Below are 17,905 nucleotides of genomic sequence, written 5' to 3'. Positions count from 1 at the left end.
GATTAACCATAAATTTAAAGAAGGCAGATTACTTATAAAATAGATTTCTTCATCTCACTACAGACTCAACAAAGCAAAAGAACAATATAAAATAAGACATTAGGATTTTTAGTACTCATAAGCAATGGGGAAGATTAAATCACAGACCAATGAAATTGGTCTTGGCACCACAGAACTCATTATATATTCAGTCTATCAGCTGGATTCTTTTACAAAACATCTCAAACCTGACTGCAAATTTTAACAACTCTCCAATCAGCAAATGCATTAACCACAGTGTGCCAATAATAAAATGATACTCAATGCAATTTTCTTACCTGCCTCAACAGTTTTTCAATAGCTGACATTACCATAAGGCCTCTCCAAACAACTGGTGCAGTCTCTTCAACCAGGAAGCCCATAGACATACTGCAACAATAAACCAAAAATATAACTAATTTACATACATTAATCAATATTATTCTGAAAAGTAGCATAAAGTAAAAAAGATATACTTACCAAGCAATACCGTAATTCAAAAGAGGCCTCATTAGGTTGCCTGAAATTTAAAAAACAAAAAAACAAAAAAAACTTTTAGAATATATAAACATACATATTTTCTTATCAAAAAGTATCAAATTAACCAAAAAAAAGTGTCAAATTAAAAATACAAATGGCTGGGGCCCCTGGGTGGCTCAGTTGTTAAGCATCTGCCTTCGGCTCAGGTCATGATCCCGGGGTCCTGGGATCGAGCCCCGCATCCGGCTCCCTGCTCCGCGGGAAGCCTGCTTCTCCCTCTCCCCACTCCCCCTGCCTGTATTCCCTCTCTCGCTGTGTCTCTCTCTGTCAAATAAATAAAATCTTTAAAAAAAAAAAAAAACACAAATGGCTACTCACACTGATGCTCTTTACCTTTCAACTGATTTACCTCAATCTGCAACAGTTTAAACATTATACCAAGCATACAACCAATACTTCCCATAGGCGCACATCTATAAATAGTTGGAATACACTTTTATTAAGAAACAATCCAGGGGCGCCTGGGTGGCTCAGTTGGTTAAGCGACTGCCTTCAGCTCAGGTCATGATCCTGGAGTCCCTGGATCGAGTCCCGCATTGGGCTCCCTGCTTGGCGGGGAGCCTGCTTCTCCCTCTGGCCCTCCCCCCTCTCATGTGCTCTCTCTCTCTCTCATTCTGTCTCAAATAAATAAATAAAATCTTTAAAAAAAAAAAAAAAAAGAAAAGAAACAATCCATCTAGGGGTATCTGGGTGGCTCAGTTGGTTAACCATCTGCCTTTGGCTGAGGTCATGATCCCAGGGTCCTGGGATTGTCAGGGAGTGTCAGACTCCCTGTTAAGCAGGAAGCCTGCTTCTCCCTCTCCCTCTGCTGCTCCCCGCCACTGCCCATGCTCCTCTTGCTATCTCCCTCTCTCTCAAATAAAATCTTAAAAAAAAAAAAAGCAACAATCCATCTATAATTTTCAAGTGTCTCTAAAAAATAGCCTCATTAGGTAAATTTATCCACCCATTTTATTGATATATAGACATATAAATTACATACTTAGGTTTATCTAGTATACATACACATGACAAGTACACATACAAATATGCACACATGCATCTAGTAAGTTCTCTGTATTTTTTTCCTTACTTGAAAAATTTGTAAAGTATAAAAAACCCAAGAGTAGAAAAACTCTATTTTGTATCTCAACATAATAAAAGCAATATATGAAAAACCCACAGCAAACATCATACTCAATGGTAAGAGACTGAATGTTTTTCCTCTAAGATCAGGAACAAGACAAGGATGCCCACTTCTTTTACTCAGCATAATACCAAAAGAGCCAGAGCAATTAGACAAGAAAAATAAACAAACAGCATCAAAACTGGAAAGGAAGAAGTCAGTTTCTCTTTTCACAGATGATATGATCTTATACATAGACAACCCTTAAGATTCCACAAAAAACTATTAGAGCTAATAAATGAACTCAGCAAAGTAGCAGGATACAAAGTCAACACATAAAAATCCATTGCATCTCTATACACAAACAATAATCTGAGAAGAAAATTACGAAAACATTCCCACTTATAACAGCATCAAAAAGATTTAAATACTTAGGAATTAACATCACCAATGAGGTGAAGGACTTGTACAATGAAAACCTCAAAACATTGCTGAAAAAATCAAAGATGACATAAATAAAAGGAAACACATATCATGTTCATTGACTGGAAGACTTAATATATATTGTCAATACTGCCCAAAGCAATCTACTGATGCAATGCAACCTTATCAAAATTCCAGTGACATTTTTTGCAGAAATAAAAAATTCCATCCTAAAATTCATATGGAATCTGAAGGAATTCCAAATAGGCAAATCAATCTAGAAAAGAACAAAGCTGGAGGATTCACACCTCCTGATTTCAAAATTTATTACAAAGCTACAGTAAGCAAATCAGTGAGATACTGGCATGAAGACAGATAAAAAGACCAATGGAATAGAATAGAGAGCCTAGAAATAAAACCATCACATATCCAGTCAAATGGTTTTTGATGGGAAGCCAAGATCATTTGATGGGGAAAGAACAGTCTTTTCAACAACTGGTGCTGAGAAAACTGGATATCCACATGCAAAAGAACGAATTTAGACCCTTACATATATAAAAATTAAGTCAAAATGGATCAAAGACCTAAATGTAAGAGCTAAAACTGTAAGATTCTTGGAAGAAAACATAGAGCAAAAGCCTCACGTCATTGGATTTAGCAATGATTTCTTGGGTATGACATCAAAAACAAAGGCAACAAAAGTAATAGACAAATTGGACTTAATGAGAAAAAAATTTTTTTATTTAAAGATTTTTTTTTAATTTATGTATTTGTCAGAATGAGAGAGAGAGAGAAAGCACAAGCAGGGGGAGCGGCAAGCAGAGGAAAAAGCAGGCTACCTAGTGAGCAAGGAGCCCGATGCGGAACTCGATCCCAGGACTCTGGAATCATGATTCCTGGGATTATGACCCGAGCCAAAGGCAGACGCTTAACCAACTGAGCCACCAAGGCATCCCTGGACTAATGAAAATTTTTAAATGTTATGCATCAAAGACAATATCAATAAGTAAAAAAAGCAAGCCCCAAAATGAGAGAAAACATCTGTAAATCATATTTCTTATAAGGAATTCATATCCAGAACATATTAAATCTTAAAACTCAACAACAAAAAAATAAACCTAATTCAAAAATCAGCAAAGGAAGTGAAGAGACATTTCTTCAAGGAAGATATACAAATGGCCAAAAAGCACATGGAAAAATGTTCAACATCACTGATCATTAGGGAAATGTATATCAAAATTACAGTTAAGAACCACCTCATACCTATCAGGATGGCTACCATCAAAAAAAAAAAAAAACCCACAAATAATAATAATACAGTATATGTTACCTAAATTGAGTTCAAATAAAATATTTTTTTAAAAATAGTCAAGTTTTACTATAAAATGGTTACTGAAAATCAATATCCTACAACCCTCTCCCATTTCTTACTCCCCAGAGCCAACAACTCTCAACTTAACTTTAACTTCTTATTTTGAATTAGTCTTAGGCTTATAGAAAGTTGCAAAAATAGTACAGACTCCTCATATACCCTTTACCTAGCTTTCCATAATGTTAACATCTTACATAACCATAGTACAATGACCACAACCTGGAAATTAACATTGATACGGTATGATTAATTAATCTGTGAACCTTATCCAAAGTTTCACAGTTTTCAGTTATCTCATAAAATATTATAGGACATAGTTCTTTTTCATGAACACAGGCACACTTTTCATTCACTCAACCTCTCAATGTAATTATATCACCATTTTTATTAGATAATCATGTAAAGGTTACTAACAGCTAAGCAATGTAGCATACAATATGATTATTTTTCCTTTGTCTCCCTGAATTGGTGGTAAGGAGATCTTTGTGGTGCATTTATGTGTTTCCTTCATTTTCTATGCATTTCCTAGTAATTTGTTCCTAAACTATTTTCCAGTTGTGTAACTATCAAATACATTAATCAAATGCACAAGGCATTCAAGTTCATTATCTTGAACAAGCCTCTGCTGAACTCTTTATAGTGTCTTTAGAATAACAGAAGTTCTTACTTTTTTAATACATTTTTTATATTTTTTATACTTTTTAATGTGTTTTTATTTTTTTTTATTTTTAAGTAATCTCTATACCTAATGTGGGGCTCAAATTTACAACCCTAAGATCAATAGTCACATGCTCTACTGACTGAGCCAGCCAGGCACCCCTAGAAGTTCTTATTTTTATGTAATCAAATAAATTAATTTTTTCCTTTATGGTTTATCCTTTTTCTTGTTGAAGAAAGCCTTCCCTAATATATTGTCATTGAGATATTTTCTTATATTGTCTTCTGAACCCTTTATAGTTTTACATTTCACATTTAAGTCCTTAAACCATCTGAAATTAATTTCTGTGTAGCATGTAAGGATCCATTTTATTTCCATGTGGATAATAAATTGTCCTACCATCAATAATCTGCTATGCCAGCTTCATCATAAATCAGGTTTCCATATATGTGTAAGTCTGTTTCTGGGCTCTCCTTTCATTCAGTTCCACTAATTTATCCATCCTCGAGCCAAAGCCAAACAGGGTATGTGCTATACCTTTACAGTAAGTTCTGCCCTCTGGCAGAGTAAATCCCCTACCTGGTTCTCTCTCTTCAGGAGTGTCTTACCTATTCAGTCTTTTGCTTATCTTTATAAATTGTATATTCAACTTGGTCACTTCCCACAAATGGAAGTTTGACTAAATTTGTGAGACCATTAGAAAAAACTGTCATTTTTTTATAAAATTCTGTATTCCTATCCATGAATATCTTGTTTTTCCATTTATATACCTCTTTAAAATCTTTCAATAAAGTTTTAGAATTTTTTTCACATAAAATTTGTACACTTTTTGTTAGATTTGTCCCCAGGTGCCCTGTATTTCTTAAGCTATTTGTATCTTTTTTGAAACTGCATTTTCTAACTCATTATTGCTAGTATATAGAAATTTAATTTTCTCATATATTATTCTTATATCTAGCCACCCTGCTAAACTCCCTTATTCATTTTCATAATTTAGAGTTTTTAATTTTCTATATTAATAATGATATTTTCTACAAATAATAACAATTTGCTTCTTCTATTCAATTCCTCATTCATGAGTATTACTATATGTGTGTTTGGATTTATTTACAGATTAGGAGTGCCTATACAATGTTCAATAAAAGCTGTGATACCAGGATCCTTGTCTCATTCCTAATTTTAAATGAAATGCTTTTAACAGTTCACAGTATGATTCTTGCTATGTATTTTTTATAAATCAGGTTAAATAAAACTCCCTTTTAATCCTAGTTCAAGAAGAGTATTGATATAAATGGTTATTCGGATTTACAGAATGCCTTCCCAGCCTCTTTCTGAATTATCATATACTTTTTCTCCTTTAACCTACTAAATTGGTAAGTTACATTAACAAATTTTTTTTTCTGGGGCGCCTGGGTGGCTCAGTCGTTAAGCAATTGCCTTCGGCTCAGGTCATGGTCCCAGGGTCCTAGGATCGAGTTCCACATCGGGCTCCCTGCTCTGCGGGAAGCCTGCTACTCCCTCTCCACTTCCCGCTGCTTGTATTCCCTCTCTCACTATGTCTCTCTCTGTCAAATAAATAAATAAAATCTTTAAAAAAAAAAATTTTTTTTCTAATGTCGAACCAAACTTGCTTCCCTGGATTAAACCCAATTTAATCACCATACAGTTATTTTATACAATGCTAAATGGCTTCCTAATATTTGCTTAAGACTTTTTACATATGTTAATTAAGGAGACTGGTCTATAATTTTCCCTTTTCAGAAATTCTATCCTACTAGGGTTTTACTAGCCTCATAAACTAAATTGGGAAGTATTATATATTTTTCTATTCCATGAATGAGTTTGTATATAAGATTGGAATTATTTCTTGAATATTGGCTTGCTATTTCCATGGTAAGATTTTTAACTACTGATTCCATTTCTTTAGTAGGTATGGAATAATCTAGATGTTCTATTCCTTCCTCAATCTGGTTTAGTGATATACACTTTTCTAGAGATTTCCCATCTCAACAAAATTTTCAAATGTATTAAAGTTGTCCAAACATCTTTTCATATCTGAAACCCATGGTTATACCTATCAAGTCTCTTTTTTTATTTCCAATATATTTATAGGTCTTCTCTCCCTTTGCTTTTTAATTCTACCTTGCCAGGCATTATCTAATTTATTAGTCTTCAAAAAACCAATTTTTGGTTCTCTTGGTTCTTTACTGTATCTTTGTTTTCAAATTCATTAACTTCTGCTCTTAATCACTTCCTTCCTTCTACTTTCTTTGGGTTTATTGCATTGTTCTAACTTCATAAGTAAAACAGCTCATTTATTTTCAGTCTTTCTTCTTTCGTAAATATAAATACTGAAGACTATTTATCTCTAAATATTATTTTAGCTTTATCCCACAAGTTTTCATTTTCATTATTTTTCCTTTCAACCATGGCTTATTTAGAAATTGTTTTTAATTTCCAAATGCATAGATGTTTTTAGTTATCATTTTGTTATAAACTTCTAAATTAGTTGTGCGGTAGTTAAAGAGTGTAGTCTGAATGATACCAATCTTTTAAATTCACTGAAACTTGCTTCATGGCCTATTCCATTATCAATTTTTGTAAATGTTTTAGGTGTGCTTGAAAAGAATATTCTATTTATGGCCATTAGGTCAGGCTTGTTTATCAGTAGTAATTCTTTACCTTCAGTAATACTTTTGCTTTAAAGTCTATTTTGTCTAATATTAACATAACGATACCTACTTTCATTTCGCCTGATTTGTTTTTCAACCCTTTAACATTTAACCTATGTATATTTTTATGTTTTAGGTAATATCTCTTGTAAATAGCTTTAACCTATCTGGGTCTTGGTTTTATTTTTTGTTTTCTCTTGACTCACAATATTATGCTTTAACTGGTAAGTTGTGTAATATTTATACTTATATTGCTGATATGTTTGTAGTCATATCTACCATTCTACTTTGTACTTTCTCTTTGCTTCACTTTTTTTTAGTAGTCTTACTTTTTTTAGATTCTTCCCTTCATTACATTTTTCCCTCTTTTAGAATAGAAATCATATAGTCCATGTCTACTCTTATAATGATTATCTAGTATTTTTTAAAAAACATATTTGGGCGCCTGGATGGCTTAGTTGTTAAGCGTCTGCCTTCAGCTCAGGTCATGATCCCAGGGTCCTGGGATCGAGCCCCAAATTGGGCTCCCTGCTCCGCAGGGAGTCTGCTTCTCCCTCTCCCACTCCCCCCCTGCTTGTGTTCCCTCTCACGCTGTCTCTCTCTGTCAAATAAATAAATAAATAAAAATCTTTTAAAAAAATAAATAAAAAACATATTTAAAGTATAAAGTTAAGCAATACTTCTATCTCCTTCCTCTTTAATTGTTTCAAATCCAATCACTGTTCCTCCCAATCCAACTCTGTTTTCCTGAATTTTAGTTCTATCTTAAAAAATTCTCAGCCATTATCTATCTCCTTAAATATTGCCTCTGTTAGTTTCTCCATTATCTCCTTCGAGAACAATGATTAGACCTATGTTGAACCTTCTGCTATCCTCCATGTCTCTCAAACGTTCATATGCTTTTCAGTTCTTCTCTATGTACTATATTCTGAGTACTTTATTTGCATCTATATTTCAGTTAATTTTCTCTTCAGTTGTGCCTAATCTTTTATGTGCCCTTTTTTTTTTGTCCCCACTCTACCCAGAGCGAAGGACAAATCCAACACATATCCCCAAAACCACTAATGTAGGGAAAATTTATTTCATTGGTCACTTAAGGATGGCATCCTCAGGGTGCCCAGCTCTTACATGGTGATTCTCCATTGAACCTTCCTCCCACCTTAGATGCCAAACTTTGTCTCCACTCCTTCTACATAGTCCTGTAAAATACTGTCCCTAAACCACCAAGGATTAGCAGATAACACCTAGGTAAATATCAATTCCAGTGCCCACTTACACCAGTTGGGTCACACTTTGTTATTTCTGAATTCTGAGAAATTCCCTTCCTTTCCTACTATCTCAGACATATACCGAAAAGTAGTTTTTGTTAACATTCCATGTAATATTTTAAGGTATGCTATTCCAGGAAGAGTTTTTCTGAATATCTAGTTTGCCATATTGCCAGTATGAGAAGTAGAAAGCTACTGATTTTTAGTGATCTTATATCCCCTCTGGTATCTTCCAGAACTCTATTTTTCAAATAGTTCTCTGATCATTTCCTTTAAATTTTCTAAGTGGACAACCATATTTTGCCTTTTCCTTTCCACTATTAATAACCTTTACTTCTTTTTCTTGTTTTAGTGGATTGGCTAAAACCTGCAATAGCAATGGCACTGCACTTGTTTTTAGTGTAACATGGAAAAGATTAAAGCGAAATAAAATAGGAGAATGTGGATATCATCTATTCACCTAATCCTCCATTTGAAATAGATGATCTAAGTAGTTTGAGTCTGTTCAAAACATGGCTTTAAGTTCAAACTAAAATTGGAAATTTAAACTATGTGTTATGGACTGAATGTTGTATTCCCACCAAAATTTATATGTTGAAATCCTAACCCCCAAAGTGATGGTATTAGTAGAGTGATTAGGTCATGAGGGCAGAGCTCTTGTGAATGGGCTTAGTACCCTTATAAAAGATACTCATGGAGAGCTCTCTTGCCCTGTCTGCCATGAGAGGGCAGAGTGAGAAGACAGCTGTCTATGAACCAGTAAGCAGGTCTTCACCAGATACCAGAGCTGCTAGCACCTTGATCTTGAACTTTCCAGCCTCCAAAAATGTGAGAAATAAATGTTTGTGGTTTAAGCCACCCAGCCTAGGGTATTTTTGGTACAGCAGCCCAAACAAACTAAGACACTGGGACAGTCCAAAGCCTTTTCACAAAATTGGAAACCAAAATCTCTAATACCATATATGAATAATCTTTAATCTACTTTATCAGTATGCTAAATCCCAATCCAGGGAAAATGTGTACTTTATTTATTTTTTTTTTTAAAGATTTTATTTATTTATTTGAGAGAGAGAGAATGAGAGACAGAGAGCACGAGAGGGAAGAGAGCAGAGGGAGAAGCAGACTCCCTGCTGAGCAGGGAGCCCGATGTGGGACTCGATCCCGGGACTCCAGGATCATGACCTGAGCCGAAGGCAGTTGCTTAACCAACTGAGCCACCCAGGCGCCCCGAAAATGTGTACTTTAAATACTTCTTGCAGTTTAGTGAATAATAAGTTGTAAACTGAAGCCAGAAATGTGAGCAGATTCATCATGTTAAATGCATTTCTTAAGAATTCAACAGGGAAAAATGTACACTGAGAGTCCTAAACATGTACAGCATATACATTAAAAAGAAAGTTAGAGGCACATTCTTCTTTATCTTCTCCAGCATATTAGTAAACAAAATTAATAATGCCTAAAAGCATTTTACCTTAATTAGTAAAATTATCAGAACTGAATGATGGCACAGACTGAAACCATACTTTTAAATTAGTAGAGAAAAACTCTGAACAACAACTCATGATTACAGGTACAAATTAGTTTATTTGCCCTAAAATTTTATTTTTAAAAAATGTGTACAGCAATTTCTACACATAAACTTAATAGAAAAACTAATAAAGTACTAGTGGTTGAAAGTTTACATTGAAACTTTGGAATCCACTGTCCTGTAACAGCTTTTTGAAGAGACCACCATTAGCTGAAGTTATCATGATACAGATCATTATTTCCTACTTCCTCCTATCTTCTTGATAGCTCATATATTGAAGCACAAAAGATTCTTACTCCAAGTCAAACCATTTCAATTGCCATAATGCCATTCACAGAATGAATGACACTATGCCTCATCCTCCTCACTCTATTACAACAAAGTTCTATCATTGCTAACAGGTGTGAATTTAATTAATGGACTGTATGTCACCGGTGGATTTCAAACAGATTTAGGGACTACTTTTATATCATAAATTAACTGTCAAGCTAGAAAAGACATTGTGATCATATCAAACTGAAGAGCTAGGCAAAAAGGAAATAGGCATAAGAAAAGCTGCTTTAAATCTTCCTATTAAAGTTCAAATTGTTAAATGTTCCAAGGATAAACTCTCATCTAGAATCAGATTTTTTTGTAGGAATCCCACTGTTCATGAATCACCTAAATAGTAGACATTCCCACTTAACTTGGTATTAGCAATAAGCCTGAAAAATCTCTGTACCTTCTACTCTGTTCCCTGGTTCCAAAAATAAAAGAGTTTTAAATACAGCTGAACACCAAGGTTCAGGAATATATGTCTAAAAAAATTATAAGTTGAAATCACACAATAGAAGCATTAAATCCTTTTTTAAATGAGGACAGAGAATATGCACCCTCATTTCATGAATTTTAAAGAATACTTAAACATAAAGTAGATAAAGAAAATAGTCTTATAAAAACAATCTTTTATCCACATATTCATGACAAGACATTCAAAGGTACAAAAACCTTCAGAAAGTAGGAAAGGACACCCAGTACAAAGTTTACAATTTCACTTTCTCACCAACTACTTTCCTATTCCTTCTTTTCTTTCTAAAACCAAGATCCTTTCTCATGAGAAATCAGATTCAAGAAAGAAGTTGCATCCTATTCTTTCAGGAGAACTTCAAGTGGTTGGATTTGACAAAGTAGTTCCACCAAGCTAGTGCCCAGAGAAGGTTTAGAATACCCTACTTTATACTGGAAGAAAAGGATTTAGAGAGTAGATGGAATGGATCAAAACTCAAATGCCAACCTGGACAACCTAAAGGCAGTATAATAATACTGCATCCAGAAGTGGAAAGGAAGGGGATCTAGAACATTAGAGAAGAGAGTAGAAAGACTATAAAGAAAATTCTTCAGTGTTTTTCCAATTTTATATCTATCACTTTTAATATTAAAATTTCTTTTATCGGGACACCTGGGTGGCTCAGTCAGTTAAACAACCAGCTCTTGTTTTCGGCTCAGGTCATGATATCAGGATCCTGGGACTGAGCCCTGTGTTGGGCTACATGCTCAGTGGGGAGTCTGCTTGAGGATTCTCTCCCTCTTCCTCTGCCCCTCCCCCATTCTCTCTCTCTAAAATAAATAAATATTTTTAAAATGTTTCATTATGGATAAAGAAGATGTGGTATATGTATATACAATGGAATACTGCTCAGCCATCAAAAAAATGAAATCTTGCCATTTGCAACAACGTAGATGGAACTAGAGGGTACTATGCTAAGCGAAATAAGTCAATCAGAGAAAGACAATTATCATATCATCTCATTGATATGTGGATTTTAAGAAACAAAAAAGAGAATCATAGGGGAAGAGAGGAAAAAGTAAAACAAGATGATATCAGAGGAGACAAACCATAAGAGACTCTTAATCATAGGAAACAAACTGAGGGTTGCTGGAGGGGAGAGGGGTGGGGGGATGGGGTAACTGGGTGATGGACATTAAGGAGGGCATACGATGTAATGAGCACTGGGTATTATATAAGACTGATGAGGGACGACTGAGTGGCTCAGTTGGTTAAGCATCTGCTTTTGGCTCAGGTCATAATCCCAGGGTCCTGGGATGGAGTCCTGCATCAGGCTCCTTGCTCAGCAGAGAACCTGCTTCTCCCTCTGCCTGCCTCTCCCCCTGCTTATGTTTGCTGTCTCTCTCTTTCTCTGACAAATAAATACATAAAATCTTACAAAAAAAAAAAAAAAAGACTAACGAATCAATGACCTCTACCTCTGAAACCAGTAATACATTATATATTAATTGAATTTAAATTAAAAAAAATAAATCCCCCAAAAATAAAATAAAATAATAAAATAAAACAAAACAAAATAAATTTCATTTATCTTTCCCTTTTTGTACCACCTTGGAACCTTACTATCTCACCCCAGGCATCCACCCATCTCAAAACTGAAAGCTATCCAGGTATCCTTCTTAAAATCCAACCGCTTTCCCAAGAAAAGAAACTGCCCCTTTCTTTTCCAACTCATCCCTTCCTTAATCAAAACTCATTTTCTCATGTGGTGGTTTCCATTAGGAAAAGAACCTGAAACAAGTAAACAACTCTGAGAGCTTAAGCTTTGCAGAAGATACAATATTTTTAAATGGAATCTACTCAGTAGAATATAAATGGGAGGGGCACCTGGGTGGCTCAGTCAGTTAAGCCTCTGACTTTTGATTTCGGCTCAGGTCATGATCTCAGGGTTGTGAGATAGAGCCCCACATGGGGTGTGGAGCCTGTAAGAGTCCCTCTCCCTCTGTCCCCTGTCCCTGCTCGCATGCCCATGCATGCTTTCTCTCTCTCTCTCTCAAAACAAACAAATAAAAAAAGACTATAAATGGGAGACTATATAAGGGATATTTTAGAGCAGGGGTGGTATCTTAGACTCTTGTCTACTAAGGGGCTAAAATTTTCTTCCTTTAGTTAATCACTCAGCAAATACTTACTGACTAACTAGAAGTATAGAGAATAAACTTGATATCCTACTTCTGAAAACTTGCTAATTTATATTGTGAAGTTTAACAGGAACAAATGAAAGCTAGAAAAAAGTAGGTGAAAATGGAACTTTAGGTAAAGATGATAAATACATGATTTACATGCTCTAACTTCCACAAACCATATACCACCATTCCTGGCCTCCAGCCCACTTTATACCTGCCTTGGCATCATTAAATGATCATTAATTAATCACTAACTGATCACATTCTTTCCTGCTGAAACCAGGTATGGACTCAGATTTTTTTCCACATTATGTTCCAGGTAACCAGTTGATATTTAAGATGAAAACAATGTGTGATCTCTGAGTTAAAGAAGTAGTCAGACATCTGGGAAGGAAAAATTTAAAAGATGACAGAATGAACCACTTATTCACTCTAGAGGAATAACACAATAGGAGTTAAATTTCCTGTCATGCAGCACTGCATGCAGAAGATACTTTACAGATACTGTCTTTCACTGAATCCTTACAACAATCCTATGAGGTAAGTACTATCTCCATTTTACAGTTAAGAAAAGTGGAAGTCTATCCCCAGCCTCCTCCCCACTTATCTAAATCCCTTTCTTCCGTGGCAGCCTCCAAACCAGCTCTCCATAATCATTTCCTCTTCTGATCTTCTCTAGGATCTAACACTTACCAAGTGTTATCCTATATGATTGTTATCTTTTTTATGGCTCTAACCTGTCTTCCCAACTAAGTACCATATTCCCCTTAGTATAACTGGTACTCAAAACTTATGTTTATATAATGACCAAAACAATTTTCTAAATAGCTAAACAGTCAAAAGTAAATAGATACTGAAGGAAACCTGCACACCCTATATTTGATCATTCAGGCCATTTGTAGTACAGTAAAATATTATTTATTATAAGAAATTAGCCACTTATTAGCTGTGGCCTTGAACAAGTTGTTTTTATATGACATATAAACTCTGCAAATGTCATACTTCATATGAAGTAGTTTAAGATCAGAAAGCTAAAGTAAGCTGCCCAAAGTTAAACAGCTAGTAGCAACAAAAGCAGTAAGGATTTGGGACTAGACCTGTTTCATTTTAAGTTCCATATTATTTCCATGCACATATCCAAAGAAGCAGGGTGCTTAAGATCATGCAAATACATATGCGATCAGAAGATAGGACACAGTTGGAAAGTTAGCTAATATAGATTTTCCTTCTATTGCTTGATGACACCCAGACAAGTTCCGTTAAATGATTTAACAGTGCTCTGATAAACCAAATTATTCCATAAGTAATGTGAATTCTCTCTTAAGTCAACTATAAGTTCTTAGGATTACTAGCTACAGCATTACAGTAGACTGTTTTGGTTATTTTGACATAACTTTTAACTAAAATTTTTTTTAAAGATTTTTTATTTATTTATTTGACAGAGAGAGAGAGAGCGAGAGCAGGAACACAAGCAGAGAGAGTGGGAGAGGGAGAAGCAGGATTCCCGCAGAGCAGGGAGCCCGATGTGGGGCTCGATCCCAGGACCCTGGGATCAGGACCTGAGCCAACGGCAGACACTTAACTGACTGAGCCACCCAGGCGCCCCTAACTAAATTTTTGTAATCCCCAATCTTTCTATTTATATGGTGACATTCTTATCTAATTTATATCTCAAATAAGACTGGTTTTCTTCTACTAGCCCTCCTGGCTTCTTAAAATCTCAAATTCATTTTAAGCAGCAATAGTTAACTGCAAGTACAAAGGGTTCTGGAGCTGGGATTTGAAACATACTAACAATACATGCCCTCAAGACAGTGACAAAAGAAGAGCATTTAGCAGAAAGTCAGCAAAATAGGAGTGACATACTGGGACTAGAAAAAGATATCTTGGCCATATGACAAGGGCTTAACATAAAACTGCATTTCTTATTGTAACTAAAGTACCTGTTAATGTGTATGCTGTAAAGCAAAAAAAAAAAAAAAAAAATAGTCCAAACACACACAAACAAAAAAAAGGGGACCTGTCTTTTCAAGGTATCTTTTCAAGACAAGGGACACCCAGTCAATTCAGCCGCTGACTCTTGTTTTCAGCTCAGGTCATGATTTCATAGGTCTGGGGTTGAGCCCCACCCAGGCTCAGCGCTCAGCAGGGAGTCTGCTTGAAGATTCTCTCCCTCTCCCTCCAGGCAGTGTGTGCGCATGCTCTCTCTCAAATAAATAAATAAATCTTTAAAAAAAAATGAAGACAAAATTATGACTGCCATTATAAAAGTCCCAATTAAGAACATAAACAGAATATAACAGAGAAAATAACTAGATGTACAACCAAAGACAAAACACTGGCTTCAGTGTGGACTTTATACCAAAGTGGTAAAAGAATTTCATAGACTCAATTTTTTTTAAGAGGAAAGGAAAAGATACAAAGCACAGAAATGAAAAACTATTTTAAGAAGACTACTAAAAAACTGTTCTAACATAACAAAAAATGATGTAATAAAAAGATACAGCTGTAGAATATAAATTACAACATAAAAACTATAAAAGATAATACATTTACAAATACTCAAGAGCCAACTCCCTTCCATAAATATTTTGTATATACAATAAAAGCCTTACTACATTACCCATTTAGTTATACTAGAGGTTTGGTGGCTCATATGAATAGCCCATATATCAGAGTATATATACAAGAAATCAGAGGAAAGAGGTAATAGCAAGTACAGTCACTGATGTCTGTGACCTCACAGTAAATTGGACACCGTACAGAAAGGTAATGAAACACTGCAATGTCAGATAGTTTCGTGATTTTGGTTATAAGCCTCCATTAAAGTATTTCTAGAATAGTAAGTGCTTTAAAAATTCCATTCTATGTCATTTAGGATTAAAAGTCATTAACTTATATAATAGCTGTAACCCTAACAAACACTAAATATAAATTACAATTCTTTAAAAATGAATTTTATTTGAAAGGACCAATAAACATTAATCACTTAAGAGAATTCTATCCATTCACTCATTCATTCAACATATTTACTTAGCACCTACTATATACTTAGTATATAGTATCAATTAAATACTTCAAAATTTAAACTCATTTAAAATCACAAAGTTAACATGTCAGATTCTCTAGTATGTTTCTCTTTAAAAAAACATTTCAAGCACCTTTAAAAACAAATACACACATATTATCACAAGGATTATAAAACTTTTTCCTAAACTTAATATAAAATTATTAATAATAGATTTATTTCATAACTATGGGTAGCATGTTTACCAAGATACGGTTTAGGGACAGTGATTATCAGTCAGAGAGTCAAGAAAGGATCACAGGACCTAGGGGCTCCTTCTAGGAGAGTTCTACCTGGCTAGCATGCTAAATTTCTTCTTATATTACTAGGAATTTTCAAGCCCATTACTTTTCTTGCATCGCAATATATCATGCATTCCTTCCATTTTTTTAAGCAACCTCCTAACACAACATTTAATCACCTGCTTTAAACTGGTGATATTCTGTACATTATACTCAGATTCAACTAATCTCTTTACTGACTGATTGGATTCTGCTTTTTTCTCTAATCTTTCTCATCTGACTCAATGCCACAGTGCTACATTCTTTTTATTGACAGGAAAGATGCAACAAAGAAATAAGTTTGTAGTTTACTGCTATTGCTTTTACAGAATGATAACCAACAATTAGGTATGACGTAAACCATGACTATAAAATAGAACCTTACATGCCCACCATTATTTATCACTTGACTTTCATGGCTGGCTACTTAATCCTAAAATGTTGAAGATAATCTTTTCAAAGGGTGATCAGCTATCTTAGTAAGGCCAAGAAACAGTCCATATTTTCAATGACTAGCAATAAACTAGATAGCAAACAGGGAACATAAACATCACAACAGCCAAACTGCCAAAACTGTGAGGGTTTTTGAAAATGAGTAAGCCTAAATGAAGTTTCAACGTGTAAATTCAAGTATCTCACAGTGACAGCAGTTTGTCGAGTCCTTAGAGCTAAGGAACTTAGATGTTGGGGGAAAAAATCACAATCAATAGCGAAGTAAGAGATTAAAGGAATCTGATGAACCCAGTTGTTTCCTTACTTACTTCCATAACTATGGGAGTTGAGTAAGTATACTATAAAGAAGTAAAGAAGTGTAAAGAACTGATTCTATCCCTTTTCCCCTTTATTACCTTTATTTTGTACTGGGTAATTAAAAATGCATTCACTATATCACTTCAGAATATGCCAAGAAATAATATTCAAACTTGGGCAACTTTATTTAAATGGCATACTGACAAAGTGGCCCATGACCAGAAAAATAACTAGACTGGTCAGCATACTCAAAACTGTATTAACAGGAGAAAAAGCTGAAAGCTGGAAACTGCATAGCTGAGAAAAATCTTAAGGCTGCAATCATGGTATACAAATATTTCACAAGTTATCAAAAGAAAATAGATTAGGTGGTTCTCACGGGGATAGAACTAGTAAAAGCATGTCAAAGTTATAAGGAGGCAGATTTTTGTTCAAAATAGTAACATTAAATAGACCTGTCATGAAACAGCAAAATCTCCCTCACTGGAGGTGTTTAGGCAGAAGCCAGATCACCACCTATCACACTTCTGTGGATTCCACAATTTTATAATACCACAAACTGAGTTTTTCATACACAGCTAAAGATACAGAGCTGCAGCCATTTTAACTCATGTTCCTAATTTGTTGATAATTAAATGTTCTCAGGCTCTGTTTATAACAAGGAATGCCTCATTTCCACCAAGGTTCTTCTTAATGACTTACAGAAAGACTGAATTAATTACCTCTCTATGTCTGTTAATAAGTTAAAAGTAGAAGAGGCATGTAACATACAGCTGACATAGAAATACAGCTTATATATAAATCATTGTCACTATTATGTTTCACAGTTGAATAAACCACTTAGATATACATCAATATTTTTCCTCTGCTAATTCTCTTTTCTTCTGATAATTTTCCTTTTTTTTTTTTTTAAAGATTTTATTTATTTATTTGACAGAGAGAGACACAGCAAGAGAGGGAACACAAGCAGGGGGAGTGGAAGAGGGAAAAGCAGGCTTCCCACCAACCAGGGAGCCCAATGTGGGGCTTGATCCCAGGACCCTGGGATCATGACCTGAGCCGAAGGCAGACGCTTAACCGACTAAGCCACCCAGGCACCCCTTCTGATAATTTTCTTAAGCACAAATACATTATGGGTTACAGAGTATCTACATTCTAGCCTACCACTCTGGGCAAACTTTGTTTTTTATATTACCCTCCTTATCTATAACACAAATTTGCTCATGAATTTAATGGAATCTAGATAATATAACATTATTTCTTCCTCCTTG

At 34.8% G+C, this 17,905-nt stretch overlaps 1 protein-coding gene across 8 annotated transcripts in view; it reads right to left on the bottom strand.

Moving 5' to 3' along the window:
* NUBPL (NUBP iron-sulfur cluster assembly factor, mitochondrial) overlaps window positions 1–17,905 on the bottom strand; it is a 215,709-nt gene that overhangs the window by 131,428 nt on the left and 66,376 nt on the right. For all 8 annotated transcript variants that reach the window (XM_078053541.1, XM_036123228.2, XM_036123233.2 and 5 more), the window contains exons 5-6: window positions 499–538; window positions 318–408 (exon numbers count right to left, since the gene is read on the bottom strand). In XM_078053541.1, the coding sequence (XP_077909667.1) occupies window positions 318–408; window positions 499–538 (131 nt within the window). The remainder of the gene's footprint in view (window positions 1–317; window positions 409–498; window positions 539–17,905) is intronic.

This window comes from Halichoerus grypus, chromosome 8 (genome assembly GCF_964656455.1).
Source record: "Halichoerus grypus chromosome 8, mHalGry1.hap1.1, whole genome shotgun sequence".
NCBI classification, from domain to species: Eukaryota; Metazoa; Chordata; class Mammalia; order Carnivora; family Phocidae; genus Halichoerus; species Halichoerus grypus.
The sequence above is the reverse complement of the archived record's forward strand: the minus strand, read 5'-3'. Positions and strand labels throughout refer to the sequence as shown.